Below are 21,182 nucleotides of genomic sequence, written 5' to 3' on the forward strand. Positions count from 1 at the left end.
CCTTGAATCAAATAACATGCTATAAAGCAAACTCCCATTTGTTTTGCATAAGAGCAGAAAGAAATGAAAGGAAATAAAAAAAAACTATTCCAGGTATGCATATGAGATCAATTCCATAAACTCATGAAATTGCGGCATTTCATTCTCAAACATAATATCCTATGAAATGAGAGGTGAGTTGAGTTAAACTTTCATTGGGTTATCAAAATGCAGCCTGGCATGCGGAAACATCAAAAGAAACCATAGGGCAGTATTGCTCACAATCAACTTGAAATCATTGGAAACAAAGTTTGGTAACGCTTTTAGCCACAACAACTTTTCATAAAACGAAAATACCCAAATCTACAATTTCACCTGCTTTAAATACCTAAAAGTTCCCCTACTACTTAAAATCGATATATTATGAGAAATTCTATTCAATAAACTCTCCCCAGTAAAACGAAGCACAGATATCCAAGTTAAATCACTCTATCAAACAGATCAACCACTCACCAAATGTATAGCTTATAAGATTATGCATAAAAGGCCAGTCAAACACAACATTCAACAACCTTTTTATTTATTTATTTATCACAGTTTTAAAAAATCAAACAGTTTCGTGAGTACCGAAAATCACCTAATTACATTGACCCGTTTGCATGTCAATCAAAAGCATCCAAACGAAAATAATATATATACACATCCGTATAATGGAAATACCACCTGAAATTTGGGGACGATGAAGTGAAGCAATCAGTTCAAAAAGAGACTCTGCCTATTAGTTGAACTGAAGATCTGAGACAGTGAAGCCGGCGGAAACAGAGACCGATAGAAAAAATGAAAAAATGAAAAGACAGACAAATCAGCATGCAAAGCAGCCACAATCCAAGGCAAAGATAGAAAACTAAAATGAAAAGTTCAAGATTCATACCTCACGCCGAGACCGAGAGAAAAAAAATGAAGCAGTGGCTTTCAAACGTACTGCAACAAATGAAAGGGAAAAAATGATCGACAGAGAGTATCGGTAAAGGCAGACGAGGAGAAATGATGAGGACAGAAAAAGGAGAGGGTCGGGTGGGGAGGGAGGGTAAAACAGAGAGTTGGGAAGGAAGTCGGATGTAATGGGTAATCCTTGATTTGGGAAGGGAATAGAAAAACAGGGAATTTGGGGATTAGGTCGGGATTTTAATACGCGCGTAATACTTATTACAGCGAACCAAACGCCGGAATATGTCGGTAATGTAATAGGCGCGTAATCGAGGCGTAATAAATTACCTATTACACTGAACCAAACACACTGTTGGGGTTTGTTTAACATTAATTTTAAGAAATGTTGTAAAAAAGTGATGTGAAAAAATAATTTTAAAAAGTTTATTTAATATTGTTTTCAGAAAATGTTTTTGAGAAATAAAATGTTTATTTTAGACATGATATTATAAAATAATAAATATGTATTTAAATAATATTTAAATTCGTTAATATTATGATATTTTAATAAGAATATAAAAAATAATTTATTATAATTTATTGTTAATATATTTTATTTATCTTTTTTAGAAAGGGAGTGTGTGCGAGTTGTTTATTTCCCTGCTGCATCTGAACTTCAAACGGGTTTGACCTTAACCATGTTAATGGTCCCAAATTATTGGTTAATAGAGTATTAAAGTTAATGTACCAATAAATCATGAAATGCTATAGTTCTATAATATGATTTTAAAATTTTATTTAGAAGTAATTCGCGGGATCATGCACTCTTTTCTTTCCACCAGACGTCTATTATTGAATTCACCTGATTCGATAGTACCCATTTTTGGAACGTCCAATGCCAAAGTCACGGAATGGGTAAGTTGCCATTCTCGCCAATTGAAAAGACTTTCTGATCAATCCAGAGATCGTTTCGATTCCATTCGTAATGAGGATTCGGAATATGACACATTGATTAATTAAAGAGAGATTCAACAACTAAAAGAAAGATCGATTCTTTGGGATCCTTCCTTTCTTCAAACAGAACGAATAAAACATTTTTCTTCTACGTGTTCATGGAGTTTTGAAAAATCCAAACATCTCAGAGATAGAGAGGTAGGAATTTATCGAACGAATTGCACTCCTCTATATACGTCAGGAGTCCATTGATGAGAAAGAGCTAAGAAAAACTTGAATCTAATCAGAAAGAAAAATCTGACTTGTCATTCTCCTCTAGAAAAGGGATATGGATGACATGAATCACATTTTCCTCAAATTGGGTCTATATAAAGAAAGGCGTCTGTTAAATTAAAACTTTAAGATTCGATTGTGTCAATGGAAATATTTAAGCTATTATTATTCTTCGGCTTTCACAGAGCGCCTGATAGTAGACAACATTTCCTTTGATTGAAACTAAAGAAAACCGAAACAAAAATGGCAATTTCCAATGCGAAATGTTGATATTGCATCATAAAAAAGGAGGTTAATCGATGACCATGGTCCATCCCAGCTTGTCCTCGATCACACCAGTTTGAATCCCTGTTAGTGTTGCATGCAATTTCTGAGCCAGTGTTTCTGCTCCCAGTTTGTATTCGATCCTGCATTAATATGATCGATAAGAAAAACTGATATGGAAGTAGCAACTAAAACGATACTGTAATCTCCACCACTGCAGTCAGCATGAAATTGTATTTAACTGAAACATTTGCAGCCAATCATCCTTTTGACAGATTTGAGCAAATAAATGATTCTAAGATATTATTATCCTTACCTTTTGCCCTGGTAGGTTATACTTGCAACAGACTTCACAATCATAGCTGTTCCTGTGCAAAAGACTTCTTCAGCATCAAACACCTCCTTGATCGGAATAGCTCGTTCCTCAACCTGATAATCAGAGATCCGAACTCCAGGGTTACTAGGCACGCGAATACATACACATAGTTATTTCTGATGAGTTACCTGGTATCCAAAACCAGATGCAATTTCCATGATGCTTTTTCTTGTGATTCCCGGGAGAATTGTCCCATGAGTTGTTGGAGTTGAGATAACATTTCCCTGTATTTGAATACACATATGACTGTTAGTATGCTGCTTCTTTTTTTAGCAATTTTTCTCATGTCCTTTACTATCCACCCTACAAACTACAACACTCGCATCAGTTTTACCTTGAGAATGAAGATATTGCAACCAGAACATTCCTCAATGTTGCTTCCAGTCAATGCATCCAGATATAAGAGATCTGAGAACCCTTTAGCTTTTGCTTCAGTTAATGGCTTGTAAATCTGCTTGCACAATCAAAACATAGTCAACAAAACCAACATAACACAATCATTCACCAAAAAGAAATGAAACAGCTAAACCAGTTCTTACTGGCGAGTAATTGGTGACAGCTTTAATGCCTCCGGTACCACCAGGAGTAGCTCTATGGACATTGTCTTCAACCATCAAGTTCAGAACACCCTTCAAGAATCAAAGTATTACTTAACTCCCACACATGCTTGACTTTTAATGAAGCATCAGACAGCAGCATACCTTGAGACCATTGCCCACTGGGGAAGCATACACTAAGAACGTGTACTCTGATGATGGTTTCACTTCCAGATTTCGACCAGTTCCCATAAGCAAAGGCCTAATATATAATGATCCTCTCCCATGAGGAGGTACCTGTATCACATAAATATTATTAACTTACTACACAAATTCTTTGGCAAGAAGAAGTAATTATTTTCTGGTAGAGTGTAGAGTCTTAAGTTGAATACCCATCTCTTGTTGGCCAGCACAGTCTTTTTGACAGCATCTATGAATTGGTCAACGGTTGGTGATGGCATGCACATTCGATCCGCACCCACCTTCATCCTCAGAGCGTTCTCTTCGGTTCGGAAGAGCAGAATACCCTCGTCTTCCTTCCTATACGCCTTTAGCCCCTCGAATAACCCCTGTTGCCACCATTTGTTTCATATCTGATACGGATAACATAAGAGTAGTGATAATGAGTTGTCACCTGGCCATAGTTTAATATTCCAGATGAAGGGCACATCTGAATGTTGCCAAAGCGAGTTAAGGTTCCGTTGCAAAACATTTGCTACTCTTCAGTGAATTTCATAACGTACATATAATCAGTCTTAGTTAGAGCAAATCCAAGTTCATCCCAATTCACATTCGCATAATCTGCCTTCTCCCTGCTGTAACACCAAAGGGTTTATATTCACAAAATCATTAAAAAGAAAAACAAATTGATGTATATAGGCAAATTTAATCTTACCATTCCACCTGCTCTTGTTTAGATAAAGAAGTCATTAGAAATGTTAATTTTGTTGAGGAAAGGAAAATGGGAAGGAGAAACCAAATTGGGTTTTGTTTACTTACTGTGCAAGTCAAACTTTGAAGTAAAAACAAAAGCAATACGGTTTTCAGTAGTGCACGTTCAAGTTGTGATTAATTAATTAATAGCTTGATAAATCCCACCAGAAAATCCCTAAGGTTTAGGTCGGGGGGCGGGGGGAGGGGTGAAAAGGACTACCTACAGGCCTACCTACTCTAAACTACTAATCAAATTTTTTTCTATTTTATATTGGAAATTAAGGCTGTGTTTGATAGGGGTAAAACCAATTCCGGAATTGGTTTTACACATTTTCCAGTGTTTGATAGGAGGAAAATATTTTCCTTTTGTAAAACCAATTCCAAGACACGGGAAAACCTATTACAAAATTGGGGAAAATGTCTTACACCCTTCATTTCGGTAAGACATTTTCCATTTTCTCTCCAGCCTTCTAAAACCTTCATTCCTTCATTTCCTTCCCTTTCCAAACCCCCGCAAGATCTGTCGACTGATTTTCTCCCACAATACGTTCTCTCCAACCACCATTTCCGTCAGATCTGTGGGAAATTTCAGGTAAGACATACTGGGTTTGTATTTTCTGTTTCTGTGGGAAATTTTCTGTTTCAATGTCGAAAATGGTTTTATTTGGTTTTTTGAACTGCATGTGTAGTTAAACTGTTATTGGTTGTTTTTGTTGGATTGTTTGTGCTACATTGTTGGTTTTGACCTGTTCTTGTTTGCTTTGTGCTCCTACACGACATGATTATACACTCCTTTCCTTCTTCTTTCGGTTCGGTTTGCTTTACGCGCTGAACTGACCTTTCCTTACTGGTGTCCGGAAGGTGAGCTTCGAAAGAAAGATTGGAATTGAGATTGTATTTCGGGACAAAAGTTGCTGCTAGCGGCTGAAGCCCTAGCTTTTAGTAAGGTTATACCCGCTTTTGGAGGTGCGGTAGAGAAACTACTCTTAGCTACAGGCTAGCAAGGGACATTGGTTTAAGCTCTCTCAATGGGTAGCTCATTTCATTGGCTACCTAGCTCATATGGAATAGGTCTCTGACTTGATCCTGTCTGCAGTCGTGGATCACCCAAATCACCCAAATCATTGTATAGGTGTGAATAATTCAATAAAGAAAGAATCCAATCTTGCTCTCACATACACTGGTATATATGCGAATCCTGCTACCCCAACTTTCGTTGTTATAGGAGATAGCTTCGGTTTTCTTTCTCTCTACTCTTTCTTTTCACTCCAGATCTATGGGATAGCTCGGATCATTGCTTTAGATCAAGTGCAGGCTCGTGGTTCGCCTGTTCGCTAATCTATAGCAGGGGGATGAACAATTTAGGAAAAAGACTTCCAAAGAGGTTCCTTCTCTCTATTAGCTTTAAGCATTGCATAATCTTTCTCCAACACCTTGGTCTTCCAACGAGCACGTCGGTTTTGGAACCAAGTAGCCACTTGCCTTGGCTGTAACCCCAATTCCTCAGCTAACTTCACTTTTCTCTCTGGTTCTAACTTGTTTCCCACATCGAAATTCTTCTCTAAAGCCTTAACTTGATGCATAGATAAACGCCTTTTCTTCTCTGTTGCTTGACCACCTTCTTCTATGCTGTCTTCTTCATCTAAACCATCTAACATAGCCTGGAATTCCTTGCTGTAAATTTGGTGCTTCTTTGAACTCTTCTCCTCTGCATAATCAACTGAATTAAACACATCGAATTTGGGTTAAAGAAACATGAAATAAAGGTGGGAATTAAAGAAAAATAAATGAATAAAGGTTGTTTTTGAAAAACTAAATTATAAATTATATATTAGAGTTTCATTTTTTATGTATTTTTCCTCCATTGGGTTAGTATGTTTTGACACTAAAATCAGTTTGAATTATATGTAGATACTGCTTATGGCTTTTGGATATTTTATATAATAATTGCCTTTAAAAATAAGTTAATTCTTTTTAAAGAAACTAATCATAAATTATGAATAAGTATTTTTCTTTTTACTTCCATTCACACGAGCGAAGTTCACATGTTTTTAGCTCATAATTCTACAGAATATTGTTAATATGGTAATGAGAGCTGTTGAGGATGATTATTGTTAATATTATATCAGGAATTATGGATGAAATGTTGGAGTTTTTAATTAATACCGATATAAATTTAATTATTATAGAAGTGAAAAGATAAAAACATGTGATGTTGTCTTTAATTTATACAAGTTGGATGTAATTGTGTTAAAATAAACTGTTGAAGATGACCCAATTTTTGTATGTTTATTGATTTGGATTTTGATTATGTTTATTGATGATGGCAAGACTGATGTTGTCTTAGCTTCTATTTTTTATTGCTCCTAACGGTTCTAATTTCTTTGTATGCTTGACCTCCAGCTGTATAGTTCTTGCTGTCCTAGCCTCTACGTCAGCATTCGTACTCGTGTTGGTGGCCTTGGTCGATATTTTCATAAGAGGTTTGTGGTGTGCTTGATTTATGAGAAGCCTTCTAATATGCATTTGTGGTTGTTATAATTCGGTTCAAGTGAATTAAATGGTTGTTGGATGTGTTTGGGTATGGTTTATTATTGATTTACATTTTTTCTGTAATTTGTTGGGAAATGGCAGTGATGAGCTGTTATATTTATGATAAGACTGATATTTTTGTTAATTATGTCCGAAATTTTAACTGTATATATAGCAATTGTAGCAGTGTACTTAAACATTATTTATTTTTTATAAAAAGTAATCAATTTATAATTTAAAAAATTATAAAAAATAGAAATAAAAAAAATTTATAACATTGTCAAATTTTTTTGTTTATATTGAAATAAAAAAAGAAAACACACTTGATAGCAATTGAAGTATTTAAAACTCTTTTATATTTTAAAAAAAGATGCATCAACATTTATAGCTTTTGAGCAATATATTTTAAGTCATGGTAACTTTATAAAATCATGATCAATATATTTTAAGTCATGGTAACTTTATAAAAACATATTATTAACTATGATCAATATATAACAAATACATGAAAGATATTTTAAGTCATGGTAACTTTAATACATGATCAATATATTTAAAACTCTTTAAATACATGAAACATATTATAATTTAAAACTCTTTATAAATACATGATCAATATATGTATGTATTGGTAACTTAATAATATATAACAAACTCTTGCACCAATTGAAGTATTGTATTAACTATGATCAATATTTAAGTGCTACTTTAAAAAATTTATTATTGGGCAATTATAATTAGCTTGATATGTATGTATGCACTTTTTTAGTCATGGTAACTTTATGTGATCTTATGAAAATCTTGCATCTTTTGTAGTAGTGATCATATATTTGTGTGGCATTATTTTGTGTAGATGGATCGTAATCAAAATCAAATGGCAATTGCCGGAGTTGTGGCTTCAGTTTTAGCGTTTGGGGCTCTTTGGATTAAAAAATTAGAAACTAGGAAGGAAATTGCTTCTCGCCCTCGTGTGAATCGAGATTATGAAAGAGAAAACTATATTAATAGTATTTTATATAGTGGTGACCAGCATTGCATTGATATAATAAGGATGAGACCGATCGCCTTTTTTAATTTATGTGATATTCTTAGTACGAATAATTTGTTACAATCGTCTAAATCTGTCGATATTAGGGAGCAAGTAGTTATATTTTTACATATAATTGGTCATAATGTAAGGTTTCGAGTGATTGGATCTAGATATTATAGATCAATTCAGACAGTTCACCATTACTTTAGGGTTGTATTGAGAGCTATTTTGAAATTGTATAGACTAGTTATTAGATTACCTGATGAGTCAACTCCTAGTGAAATTAGAAACAATCCAAGGTTTTATCCTTATTTTAAAGATTGTATTGGAGCATTAGATGGAACTCATATTCGTGCATCCGTTCCACTTAGCATGCAAGGAAGATTTCGTAGCCGTAAAGAGGGGATGACACAAAATGTATTGGCTACCATTACATTTGATTTGAAATTTGCCTATGTTCTAGCTGGTTGGGAAGGTAGTGCACATGATTCTCGTATCTTAAGTGATGCACTTTCACGCCCAAGAGGATTAAGAATTCCAGAAGGTAATATTTATCACAAATAGTTCCAGTAAGCTCATGGTTTATCAGTATTAATTACGTATTGTAAAATTGTAGGTAAATATTATCTTGCTGATGCTGGATATGGCATCCGAATTGGATGTATTACCCCATATCGTGGTGTCCGATATCATTTAAAAGAGTTTGATGCTGAAGGGCCTGAAAATGCAAAGGAACTCTTTAATCTTCGACATTCATCATTACGGATCACTGTTGAACGTGTTTTTGGGATTTTGAAGAAACGGTTTCGTGTATTAGATGCTGAACCATTTTGGAATTTTCAAACTCAAGTAGATATAGTTTTGGCTTGTTGTATCATTCATAATCATATAATGGGAGTTGATCCTAATGATTTACTTAATCAAGGATTATACGAGGAGTCTGAGTTTGATTCGATAATACAAACTCTCACGGAGCGAGAAGAAAGACAAGAAGCAAGAGAATGGTCTGCTAAGAGAGATAAGATTGCAGAAACTATGTGGACTGATTACATGGCTAGAAATATTAGGTAGATTTAGGGCTTAGGGTTATTATTTCTATGTTATGTATGTTTTAGACTGATGTTGTTTTTTTTTTTTGTAAATGTTGGTTGAATAATAACATTATCAAATTTTAGATTGTTGGATTTTGATATATGTCTTGAATTGGTTAGATATTGATTATGTTTTAACATTGTTGGATATTGAATTGATTATTATGTTTTAAGCTTGTTGGAGATTGAAATTATTGACAATAACAATTATTTTATGTAGAATGGGTAAGGGCAACAAAGAAGGGACCTCCAAGCAATTCAGGTGGACAAAACTGATGGAACATGTTTTCCTTGAAATTCTAGCAGAGGAGGTTCGAAAAGGAAATAAGCCTTCTAATACTTTCAAATCAGTTTCTATTAATCGAGTTGCCGACGCCATTTCTTCTAGATTCCAAGTCCAATGTGATACGAAGCACGTGGAAAATCATTTGAGGACAGTAAAAAACCAGTGGCAGATTATATGCAAAATTCGAGGTGAAAGTGGTTTTGGATGGGATGATAACATGAAAATGATCACATGTGATAGAGCGACATACGATGCAACAGTGATGGTAATATATGTATATATATGTTAAGTATATTTCAATTGTTTTTTACTTGTTATTCTAATTGTGTATAATATCCAACAGGCAGACAAGAAGTATGAACCTTTTTTGAATAAAAGCATTGATCATTATGATGAAATGGCTGTAGTTGTTGGCAAAGATATGGCAACAGGGAGTTTTGCCAGAACATTTGCTGACATAGATTTGGATGATGGTAATGAAGATTCAATGCCTGTAGACTACGACAATGAAGAGGCTGAAGAGATAAGAACAAATGTATCTTCATCTGGCACATCCAAACGTAAAAGAAAAAGTGGTCAAGAAAGTCTCGTTGATGAACAAATTAAATTTGTGGGTGAGCAACTTGGCGAAATTGCTAATGCTTTGAAACAATTTACTGCCGACAATACAGCACAGCTTTACGAACAAGTGATGTCGATGGAGGAAGAAGGATTTGATGATGACTTCTTGTGTTCTGTGTGTGATTATCTAGGGAGTCATGAATCAGAGGCCAAAATGTTTTTAGTTAAAAGTAAGAAGCATAGAAAAATTTGGCTTCAAAAATTTTCTCAACGTTGAAGATATTGATACTTTTATGTGGTGTAATATTATGCACTTCGACAATGTTGTTACTATGTGATGTACTACTAATTATGTATTTGGATAATATTATTTCTAGTACTCATTATGGTTTCGAAGCAATTTATAATTATTCAATATTCTTACTAGTACTCATTGTGGATAATATTTTTTCAATTTATAACGATCAATATTGTAGCTTATTATTGAGTATTATTATAAATAAATCATTGCAATATATGTAAAAACAATTTAAAATATAAAAATTTATTAATATATATTAATATATGTAAAAACAACTTTTCCGGAAAATATTTTCAGGAAATCTGTCAAACAGCAGAAAATATTTTACACAGATTCAATCAAACACCAGAAAATATTTTCCAGTAAGTCATTTTACAGAAAAGTAAAACATTTTCCAGAAATCATTTTACGGAAAACATTTTACAGCCAATCAAACAGACCCTAAGGATCAATTGACTACTCGAAGTCGGATTTCAAATTTTATGATTTATAAATCTATTATTTCCAAATTTGAGATTTAAAATATTTTAAAGTCAAGTAATTCAATATTAAATTTGGATTTTAATTAATTTTAACTATTTCATAAACAGGAGGATAATGCACTTCACCGTACTCGAACTCACTTTTCTTGTATTGACAACAATATTCATGCCAATCGAGTTAAAACTCAATCGACTAATAATTTTAAGTTTTAAAAATATTTTTAAAATTTAAATATTTAGGAGGATTTTGACCATGGTCGGATACTTGTTTAGAGAAAGGCATTAGACCAATTGATTAAAAAAATAAATGGGTTGATTGGACGGTTGAATCAATTGATCAGCAAGCTAGTGGCTTTATTGGGTTTTGAAACCTTGATTTTGAATGAAAAAAATGTCTTTTCCAGTTTCTTATGAACTATTTAGGATAAAATAGATTGCGTATATTCTTCCAAAGACTTTTTTTTAATCATATCGAAAATATAAAATGTAACTTTTCATTTTTATATATTTATAATTTTTTAAGTTAAAATATTAAAAAAATCTCAACTTTATCATATTATTTACTGTATAAATAAGTAGACTTAACTAGGTATAAATTTAAAGTCAGTGATTTATAAATTAAAATTGTGAAAATTATGGTATAAATGAAAATCTTGAATATTTATATTGTATTAAATTAAATGCATGAAGTTTAGTCACTATTTTTAGAATCGGATTAGTTCGTCAGATCGACTAGATCGAGAACTAACCGTGGTACTAATTCGGAATAAGAAGTTAGACTAGTTGAATCGTGAATCGTTCAAATCAAATTGTTTTTAATAATTTTTGTAATCGAACTGGTCAGACTAATCAAACTGATTGAATTGGGAACCAATGTCCTGATCGATTCGATTTTGAAAACCTTGAACTTCGTTTATGATATATTACAAGCAAACTTAATTAATTATTGTTTTGGTTTTGAATGTAGTGTGAAAGAAGGGGGAACAAAGGTTCCCATATTATTTTCCACTCTCTTATGTTTCTCCCTCTGTTTTCTTACCTTCTCCATATCTTTTAATGTAGTATTTCTATGTTTTCCATTTGCTAAAATTTCTTTTATGTTTATGAAAAAAGAAAAGGCAAAAGCTGAAACCAAAATAAAACTTGTTTCACATATTCTCACCCACAATTACAAACCCTCATCGTCCATCATTGCTTTAATGAACCAATTTAGATCTCTCAATGACCTAATCCACAAGTTCACCTCATTTGAAGACCTCGCCAGTTGTGACTTATGACAGTCTACCTTCAACAAAGTTTCCTGAGCCTGTTCCCTTAACCTCCTAACCAACCCTCACGACCACCTTATCTATCTTACCTACCACATTCTCGCCCTCTCAAAATTACGTTGTTTCACAGATTCTTCAAACGAACTGTACACTCTCAATGACTAAAATGACCACCATACAAAACTTACCCTCAACTTTACCCAAACCAGTTTGGTTCCATGCTCTCTTTCTCTCTTTGGTTCATCCATGCTTGGCTTCAAATCAAGCGTGCTTGGGAATATCCAAGAAGGTTTAGATCAATTTTATCGTTCACTTAATTTTATTCGTCAGAAAATAAAAGAAAAGAAAAGGAATAATCTACACGATTCTATAAAAGTTAGAATATAAAGAATTCAAATTATGTTTAGATTTGATTAAGGATATGATTTTTTATATTGATTAATTAGATCCAATTTTAGTTTCAAAATTAGGTTATATTCAATTTGAGATTTGATTAAGAATTATTGATATTTGATTTTTAGTAAAATTCAATTTAGGAATCATGTGAAAGAAATAAGGACTTGGTTTATTTGGTAGGCAAATATTATGTTTCTATAGTGAAGAATATGAGAAGAGAGAAAAATAAATGGGAAGAAGAAAAGGAAAAGAAAAAAAAGAAAAAAAATTAAATTGTTCAAAAAAAAAGTATAGAGACTAATTTTTACAAATGGAAAACATAGAAAAACTACGTTAAAAGAAATAGATAAGGGAGGAAAATAGAAGGAGAAAAAAACTGGAAGATAAAAATGAAGAAGGAAAGTTCAAAGAACATAAAAGAAAAAATTGGATTGTTCAAAACGAAAAAAATATAGTGACCAATTGTATAATTTAACCTAAAATTTTCGTTTGAAATGATGATTTAACGTGTCATGGCAGCTTACTATTACACCGTTAACGACAATTAACGCTCAGTGACTAAAATGTAACCTAAGACAAACAAAAGTGACTATTTTGATAGTTTACCCAAAAAGAAGAAAAAGGCTAGCTGTTTTATAAATGTTATTAATATGTAAATACTTAAAATTTGAGGGGTTAAAATGTAAATATGAAAATTTTGAAGATCAATAGTGTAAATATTTTAAGGGTGGGATAATCTAGAACCTAAGGAAAATGGATGAATTAGGACCAAACTGAATAGATGAAGAATTATGGGGGACCAAATTGTAATTTTACCAAATTAAGTGATGACTCAATGATGGAATCTTAGAAGATCTAAAGGGCAAAATGGTCAATTAGAAGAGAGAGAAATCTAGAAAATAATGATGATGTTGGAGATATTTTAGATTAAATAAATAAATATTAGTTTATTATATTTTGATTTGATTTTTTTTCTTAATGATATTTTATTATTTTATTTAGTGTATATATATATATGTGGAAAGAAAGATGGAAGCCATCATCCCACCATTTTTCCATGCATCAACGTGAGAAGAAGAGAGAAAGAAAGAAAGTTTTGCTTTCTTTACAAATTGGTCCTCACACCAAAAATTCACCATTTTCACTTAGAATTCAAAGAAATTTCTATAGCCACCAAGAGAGAAAATTGATAAGGAGACTATGGGGAGCTAGAATATCAAGTTACATTCAAGAAAAAGAGGTTGGAGGAGAGAGAAAATCAAGTTAAAGATTAAAATCAATAGAGCAAGGTAAGAACATCAAGATTTTAATATATTTTTGAGTTTGATATTATTGAAAAAGTATGAAATTGATGTTAATGTAGAGTTTTATTATATAAGGTTCTATGTTCTTGATATATTAGTGAAGAAAAATAAGAGAAAGTGATGGGAAATACTATAGAGAAAGGGAATAAGGATGTTATAAATTTAGTAATCAACATTTTGCACTAAAACAGTTTTGGACAGAAATAGTAGGTTAACTTTGAAAAATCACCATAAATCATGGAAATTGAATTAGAGGATAAAAAAATATTAAATTAAATATTATTGAGTCCAGTTTCTCATGGAAGAAACTTTGTAATCAATGGAATTGTAAATTATGAGATATAATAAATTTTGTAAGACAAGGTCAGAATGAATTTGAGTTCCCCTGTTCTGACTTTGGAAAATCATTAAAAATTGTAAAAAAATTATTATTAGTTATAATTTATATGATTAGAATCCTTAATAAGTATATTTTAAAAAGGGACAAACGAGAACATCATCTGAATCCTGTACAAGGAGATAATTAATTTTTAGGGAAGAAAAGTCAAAACTGTCAGACAGCAGAACAGGGATGAATTTAAAGAATAAACTGTACTTATTGGCTAAACTAAAAATTATGAAAATTTTATGGTAAGAATATCTGTGAGCCTAGTTTCATATAAAATTTACGGATCTCAATTCAGAGTTGTTTAGGTTAAGATATAATTAATTTAGTGACTATAACTCAAGTGAACAGCTTGTTATGAGTAAACAAGTAAATAGTGGTAATATATATATCAAGGATGTGGGATGGAGTGTAGGAGGAGGAAAAATAATATATGTGAATATTCAGCTAATATGAGTTTATTTTAAAATAGCTAATTTACATGTTTTAGGTTCAGAGACTAAATTGAATAAAAGTAAAATTTTAAGGGTAATTTTGTAAAAATGTCAAAAATGACCAAATTGCATGAAATGAATTGTTTTATCATTTAAATTAATAAATTGAATGAAATATTAATTTAGATCAAGATTTGGGTGGAAATTCGAGAAAAATAGAAAAATACTAAAATATCCCCGAATTTTAATATTTCTGCAGTTTAGCCTGATAAGTTCGTGTAACTTGAATTATATTATTAGATACTTGAAATGTATGTTATTGATGAAAATTTGATATATTTGATAAAAAGAAAAAAAAATCCTGGTTGAATGGAAGGAAAATTCGATGGATCTCTGAAAAGGAATTGACGGCAAAAAGGATCTAGCTTGGACGGGTGATTCTATTCTGATATAGCCCTCTCGAAGAATATGTGTGAAAAAGATCTAGCCCGGATGGGTGATCTTGATATAGCCCTCTCGAAGAATATGTGGAAAATGGATTTAGCCCGGACGGGTAATCCGAATTAGGGTTTGAATTTAGCCTGGACTGGTAATTCAGATCCAAGCTCATTAGAGTAATTGTCGTTGCAGGGGATTTAGCCTGGACTGGTAATCCCGACAATATTTTATGAGTTTATATTACATGGGATTTAGCCTGGACTAGTAATCCCGTTGTAAGAAATGAGGTTCGCGGGAGTGTGCTCTCTTGCAGGGGATTTAGCCTGGACTAGTAATCCCGCTGTAAGAAATGAGGTTCGTGGGAGTGTGCTCTCTGAATTGAAAAATGTGTGCACATGAATATGAATTGATGGACCCGAATTTGTACACTAAAGTGTACCCTTGAAAATCCATCGAAATTTCGAGAAATTCAACGGGATAAAAATAGAAAATGATAAGTACATAAAATCATGAAATTAAACTTGAAATATATAGAAATGATAATTATTTGATATACTAAAATATGACATGGAAAATACATGTACGTGAAACTTGCCTGATAATTATGCATATTCAAGATTATGAACTGCTATTGGAATAAATATACATTGAACTTATAAAAAATTATGGTACATGAAATATTGTCATAATGAATTGAATAATTTATATTTAAGAAGAAACAACAAGAAAATGATATGTATCATGACATGTAAATATGAAACTATGTTTGATACGTTGATACAAGGAAAATTGTGTATTAAGACTAGTAATAAATTTAAGTGAGACATGGCGAGAAAATAAGTTTGTCAATATTAAAGTACGCTAACCAATGTTGTTGCTTGAAGTTTAGGCAAGTGTCAAATTACTGTTGAATGATAATATGTTAAATTATAAGGTGCATTGGAATGGTAAGTGCTTAGATGAAAATATAATTGAGCTTATGAAAGAGTGGAAAGGTTTCAGTTATGCAATTTCTTATGAAAAGATTTGTTATGTGATACACCCGTATGTACCCTGCACCTAATTCGAAAATAAAAAAAATTAAAATCTATATATATTTAGGATTCTGCAAAAAAATTTCCTATGATTCCGATTTAATCCCAGTAGGCTCCTAATAAATGTTTTGGGCTTCGAGAGCCCAATAGAGGGACGTTATGATTATTTTTAGAATATGAATAATAAATGATTCAGAATTATTGAAAATGTTCAGTAAACTTCGATAATGCCTCGTACCCTATTCTGACAACGGATACGGGTAGAGGGTGTTACATAAATTAATATTAATATTGAATAAGTAATTAGTAGAATATTTTATATAGTAAAATAAATTAATTTTAAGATCATCATTAAACTAAATAAATTCCCATTTTTTCCAATCATGATCATAAAAGACCATCTCAAACTAGCAAACCAATAGAATCAATTAATTAATATCATATTAAATTTTATAACTTACCTTTATTATATAGTTACATTTGCCACCTGCCAGTGCCAAATCGTGTTTAAGAAGGCAGCAACGCCTGCTAAAATTACACGTAAAACAGCAATCAGAAACCATGAGGTCATTAAAGTTGTCATCTTCCTCCCTTCTTCTACACCAATATTCATTGTTTTCCCATTTTTTGTTCTTCATATTATGGCTTTTAATTTTATGGTTGAAGGAGAGATAACTTCTCTAATGTGGATTCTTTTCTTGTACAATACTTTATTAACAAGATTTTTTTGCTTCAAGGGGAATATTGCTTAAACAAAACAAGGAATGGGAAGGTTGATAGGAGGAATGCTATAGAGGTAATCATAGTTGGTGCCGGTGTTGCTGGTTCTGCTCTTGCTTATACACTTGGAAAGGTCCCAATCCAACTACATCCTTCTTCAATTATATTCAAAATATAACTGATATTTAATTAATTGTATTACGAGCTTACATGTTTCAGGAAGGACGGCGAGTGCGTGTGATCGAGAGAGATCTAAACCAGCCTGACAGAATTGTTGGTGAACTTTTGCAACTAGGAGGCTACCTCAAGTTACTTGAACTGGGTTTTCAAGGCATGCAGGAACCTATTTTAGTCACTCTTCTTTCTCCTTCCCCCATGTTTTTTATACCCTTTCTGACCTTGTTTCTCACTGCAGACAGTGTCCATGAGATCGATGCTCAACGAGTCTTTAGTTATGTTCTATACAAGAATAGGAAGAACACCAGGTTGTCTTATACCCTTAAACACTTTCAATCTGATGTAGCTGGAATGAGCTTTCATAATGGACTTTTCATACAAAGGATGCGTCACAAAGCTGCTTCTCTTCCCAAGTAATTATTTTTTCCCATCATAAATTTAACCATCAGCGAACAATTCAACATTTCTCTACTTTATTAGTTTGTTTTCATAACCATCAAAGCAAGTTTAGTTCAAATTACCTTCCTTTATAGTAATGCAATGTAAGTATTGAACAAGGAACAATGACATCTCTCATTGAAGAAAATGGGACTATCAAAGGAGTTCAGTACAAAACTAAGGGTGGTCGAGAGTCAAGCGCCTATATATGCTCCCCTTACTATATTGTATGCGACGATTGTTTCTCGAATCTGCGATACTCTCTTTGTGACCTTAAGGTTAAAGGTTATTGAACATTTACTAGAGTTAATCAAGCTTTTGTAAGCCTGTTCATTTTTTTATTTTGTATTTGGAGACTGTAAGAAGATCTTCATTTTTTTTTAGGTTTTGTTATGCAGGTTAATGTCGCCTCTTATTTTGTCAGTTTGGCTCTGGAGAACTGTAAACTTCTGTTGGTGTCAAAGGCAGTGAGCAAGCAGATTTTGCTTTGCTTGATGAGCAAGCCTCGTGACTTGGAGAAGAAACAAAAGCAGAATTTGCCTTAATAAAATAGAATAAAAGAAAATGAGAAATTGGAGAGTATATGAATGGAAAATAAGCTGAATTTTTTCATTAACAAAGTATTGGCAAGTTGCCATTACATATATCAAACATGAGGTAAGCTTACAAATCAAATTACTACCTAAACACTTACCTAACACCACTTAATACATTGAAAATTGCTAAACTAACTTGCATAAGTTGCTTTGCTGAATTTTCAGTCAATCAACATAAAAAAATACATCAAAAAATTTACCAACTAAGTTTAAATCTAACTTGATTACAAAATGATCATTGGAGTAACTAAATGAAACAAACAGAACAATAGCATTGTGCTTCAGCTGCTGCTAAGCTTGGCTCGACTGCATGTTGTGCTTCTTGCTGCATGTGACCCACCTTTGTTGCTCAACATGATGCATGGGAACTAACTTCAACACTCCTCCTTAGTTTCCATGCTTGTAACAACTAGCTGCTTCCTTAATTTTATAAATCTTCACACATTAAGTGCCTTTGTGAAAATATCTGCAATTTGCTCCTCTGAATTGCAATGAATCAGCTCTATTTCATGAGCTTGCTCCATTTCCCTTATCACATATAGTTTGATATTAAAATGCTTTGTTCTACCATGGAAAACATGATTCTTTGCAATTGTAACTGTAGACTTGTTATCACAATAAATCTCTGTTGCTCCTTCTTGATGTTGGTTCAAATCAACTAGGATTTTTCTAAGTCATATGGCTTAATTTACAGCACTTGCAGCAGCAACATATTTAGCTTCTGCTGTTGATTGTGCCACAAGGCTTTGCTTCTTCGAGCTCCAATAAAACATGCCTGAGCCAAGGGTAAAAGCATATCCAGAAGTGCTTTTCATATCATCACACGAACTAGCTCAGTCACTATCAGTATAGCCTATCAGCTTCAAGCTTTCAGCTTTGTTGAATATTACACCATGGCCAAGAGTGCCTTTGATGTACCTTAGCACTCTCTTAGCTGCTTGAAAGTGCTGGTCATTGCAACAATTCATAAATCTTGATAGCAAACTAATAGCAAACATGATATTAGGTTTGGTTGCTGTCAAATACAGCAAGCCACCAATAAGACTTTTGTACATTGATTCACAGACTGGCTCACCAATTCCTTGGCTTGATAGTTTCATCCCAACAACTATAGGTGTGCTAGTTGGCTTACTGTTCTGCATAGAGAACTTGTCTAAAATATTCATGGCAAAGGATTTTTGACTAAGAAAGATTCCTTTACTGGTTTCCATCACCTCCATTCCAAAGAAGTAGTTCATTCTGCCTAAGTCAGACATTTCAAACATCTTTATCATTTTGGTTTTAAAATCAACCAACATAATCTTGTCTCCTCCTGTCACCAATAAATCATCAACATAAAGGGACAAGATGAGCTATGTTTCAACTTCATTTTTCTTGACATATAGTGTTGGTTCACTAACACTTCTTTCAAATCCTAAATTGACCAATTAGTCATCAATTCGGGCATACCAGGCTCTAGGAGCTTGCTTTAAGCCATATAAGGCCTTTTTTAGTCTGTGCACCATGTGTTCCTTGCCAGATACAACAAATCCTTGAGGCTGGTCAATATAAATTTCTTCTTCCAGGAAGCCATTAAAAAATGCAAACTTCACATCTAACTGATGAATGGTCCACTGGTTTTATGCAGCCAAAGCAACTAACATTCTGACTGTATCAAGCCTAGCTACTGGTGCAAAAGTCTCCATGTACTCTAGACCATATCTTTGGCTAAATCCCTTGACTAATAGTCTGGCTTTCAATTTGTTCAGACTGCCATCAGCATTCTGTTTGGCTCGATAGACCTATTTTACACCAATGGTCTTCTTGTTAGCAGACCTTTCAACCAGCACCCATATCTGATTCTTTTAAATCATGTTGATTTCATCAATCATAGCTTGCTTCCATCCTTCATCTGCCTCTTCTTCTTCAAAACTGCTTGGTTCGACTGTGGCAACTTGTGCCCTTTCATAAATTTCATCCAAGAGCCTTGTGCCTCTGACAGGCACATCATCAATGTTTATTTCAGGACCAAACTGATTAGGTTCAATCTGATCTGCCATTAGCTCTTCAGAAATAGCTTTTAGCTCATTTCTTTCCCAGTTCCAGCACTTTTTTTCATCAAAGACCACATCTCTGCTCACTTGAATTTTATTTGTTGAAGGATTAAGGATCCTATAGCCTTTCTTGACTGAGTTGTAGCCTCCTAGGATACCAGGTTGGGCCCTTTATGACAACTGGTCTCTCTTCACAGCTGATATTTGTACATAGCACAGGCAACCAAAGACTTTCAAATGGGCCAACGATGGCTTGAATCTGAACCAAGCCTCAAAAAGTGTATTGTGAGAAAGTGCCTTAGTTGGAAGCCTGTTCTGAAGGTAGACAGCAGTGTTTACTGCCTCAACCCACTTGGTTTTGGGCAAATTCTTCTCAAACAGAAGACACCTAGCCATATCCATCAAACTTCTATTTTCTCTTTCACTAACCTCATTCTGCTAAGGTGTATAGACATTAGTCAACTAATGTTTGATGCCTGCATCATCACAGTAAGCTTGAAACTGAGCTGAAGTGTACTCAGTCCCATTATCTGACCTTATGGTCTTTAGCTTACAGCCTGCTTCAACTTCAACAACAGCTTTAAACTTCAAGAACACTTTAGACACCTCAGATTTTTTTAAGAAGAAAATCCAACAATATCTGGTACAATCATCAATGAAAAGAATGAAGTACCTGTTCCCATTGAGTGATTCAGTTTTATGGGGCCACATACATCAGTGTGCACGAGCTGCAACCTTTCTGAGGCTCTCTAGGCTTTGTTGGTAGGAAATGGCAATCTGGCCTGTTTTCCAAGTTGACAAACTTCACAAACCTCATCCTTTTCAACAGAGTTGATGAAGTTTTCAGCTAGCTCTTCTCTGACCAACTGGATCATTGATCTGAAGTTAGCATGCCCAAGTCTTTGGTGCCAAAGCTTGAAATTATCAGTGGAGGTTGTACAGGCTGAGTGTGAGTCACTTAGTCTGTCGACTTCAAAGCATTTATCATTCATAGTGACTGTCATGAAGCTTGATCCATTTGGATCAGCAATTTGACACTCCTTGCCCTTGAACACAACTAAATAACCTTTCTCAAGCAGTTGAGCAATGCTGAAAAGGTTTCTGTCAATCTCAGGAACCAATAGCATATTCGAGATGACCTTGGCACCTGTGGAAGTGCATATCAATACATCCCCCTTTCCTTCAGCCTTTATAAACTGACCATTGTCAACTTTTACTTTGGTTTTGCAGCTTCTATCCAAAGTTTTGAAAATGAATGCATCTGGTGACATGTGATTAGTGCAACCACTGTCCAATAGCCAACCTTTTGAGCCCTTCTTCTTCTCACCAGCTGAGCAAGACACAGCAAAGACCTACTCTTCATGGTTACTACTGTCTTCAGCCACTCGAACTTCTTTATTTTTCTATTGTGAGTGAATTTACCTAGGTCTGCCC

At 33.5% G+C, this 21,182-nt stretch overlaps 2 protein-coding genes and 1 pseudogene across 3 annotated transcripts; 2 read left to right on the forward strand and 1 right to left on the reverse strand.

Annotated features, from left to right (window-relative positions):
* Positions 1-2,229: 2,229 nt before the first annotated feature.
* On the reverse strand, positions 2,230-4,351 carry LOC107921278 (branched-chain amino acid aminotransferase 2, chloroplastic). Of its 2 annotated transcripts, none has more exons than XM_016851151.2 (9): positions 4,205-4,351; positions 3,944-4,124; positions 3,702-3,878; positions 3,475-3,606; positions 3,313-3,402; positions 3,108-3,224; positions 2,902-2,997; positions 2,714-2,826; positions 2,230-2,540 (listed from the first exon to the last, which is right to left on the reverse strand). In XM_016851151.2, the coding sequence occupies exons 2-9, from the start codon at positions 4,019-4,021 to the stop codon at positions 2,426-2,428; spliced, it is 918 nt and encodes a 305-aa protein (XP_016706640.2). In that variant the 5' UTR covers positions 4,022-4,124; positions 4,205-4,351; the 3' UTR covers positions 2,230-2,425. The 2 variants fall into 2 exon arrangements, with proteins under 2 accessions (XP_016706640.2, XP_040943429.1); XM_041087495.1 differs by having other exon boundaries at positions 3,944-4,121; positions 4,205-4,336.
* Positions 4,245-21,182, forward strand: part of LOC107921841 (squalene monooxygenase SE1-like) — a 36,985-nt pseudogene continuing 20,047 nt past the window's right edge.
* Positions 7,218-8,929, forward strand: LOC121213968 (uncharacterized). Its single transcript, XM_041087496.1, has 2 exons — positions 7,218-8,348; positions 8,421-8,929. Exons 1-2 carry the CDS (start codon positions 7,628-7,630, stop codon positions 8,873-8,875), a joined length of 1,176 nt encoding a protein of 391 aa, XP_040943430.1. The 5' UTR covers positions 7,218-7,627; the 3' UTR covers positions 8,876-8,929.

The sequence above is a fragment of the Gossypium hirsutum genome, chromosome D01 (genome assembly GCF_007990345.1).
Source record: "Gossypium hirsutum isolate 1008001.06 chromosome D01, Gossypium_hirsutum_v2.1, whole genome shotgun sequence".
Taxonomy (NCBI): domain Eukaryota; kingdom Viridiplantae; phylum Streptophyta; class Magnoliopsida; order Malvales; family Malvaceae; genus Gossypium; species Gossypium hirsutum.

What these genes read in the sequence shown, in the direction of transcription:
- LOC107921278 (XM_016851151.2), bottom strand. Translation starts at nt 4,021, where the DNA reads ATGTTTTGCAACGGAACCTTAACTCGCTTTGGCAACATTCAGATGTGC. An exon ending in CTGTCACCAATTACTCGCCA is followed by an intron (nt 3,225 to 3,312) that starts GTAAGAACTGGT and finishes TTGTGCAAGCAG; the next exon opens with ATTTACAAGCCATTAACTGA. An exon ending in ATAACCTACCAGGGCAAAAG is followed by an intron (nt 2,541 to 2,713) that starts GTAAGGATAATA and finishes ATATTAATGCAG; the next exon opens with GATCGAATACAAACTGGGAG.
- LOC121213968 (XM_041087496.1), top strand. Translation starts at nt 7,628, where the DNA reads ATGGATCGTAATCAAAATCAAATGGCAATTGCCGGAGTTGTGGCTTCA. An exon ending in AGGATTAAGAATTCCAGAAG is followed by an intron (nt 8,349 to 8,420) that starts GTAATATTTATC and finishes GTAAAATTGTAG; the next exon opens with GTAAATATTATCTTGCTGAT.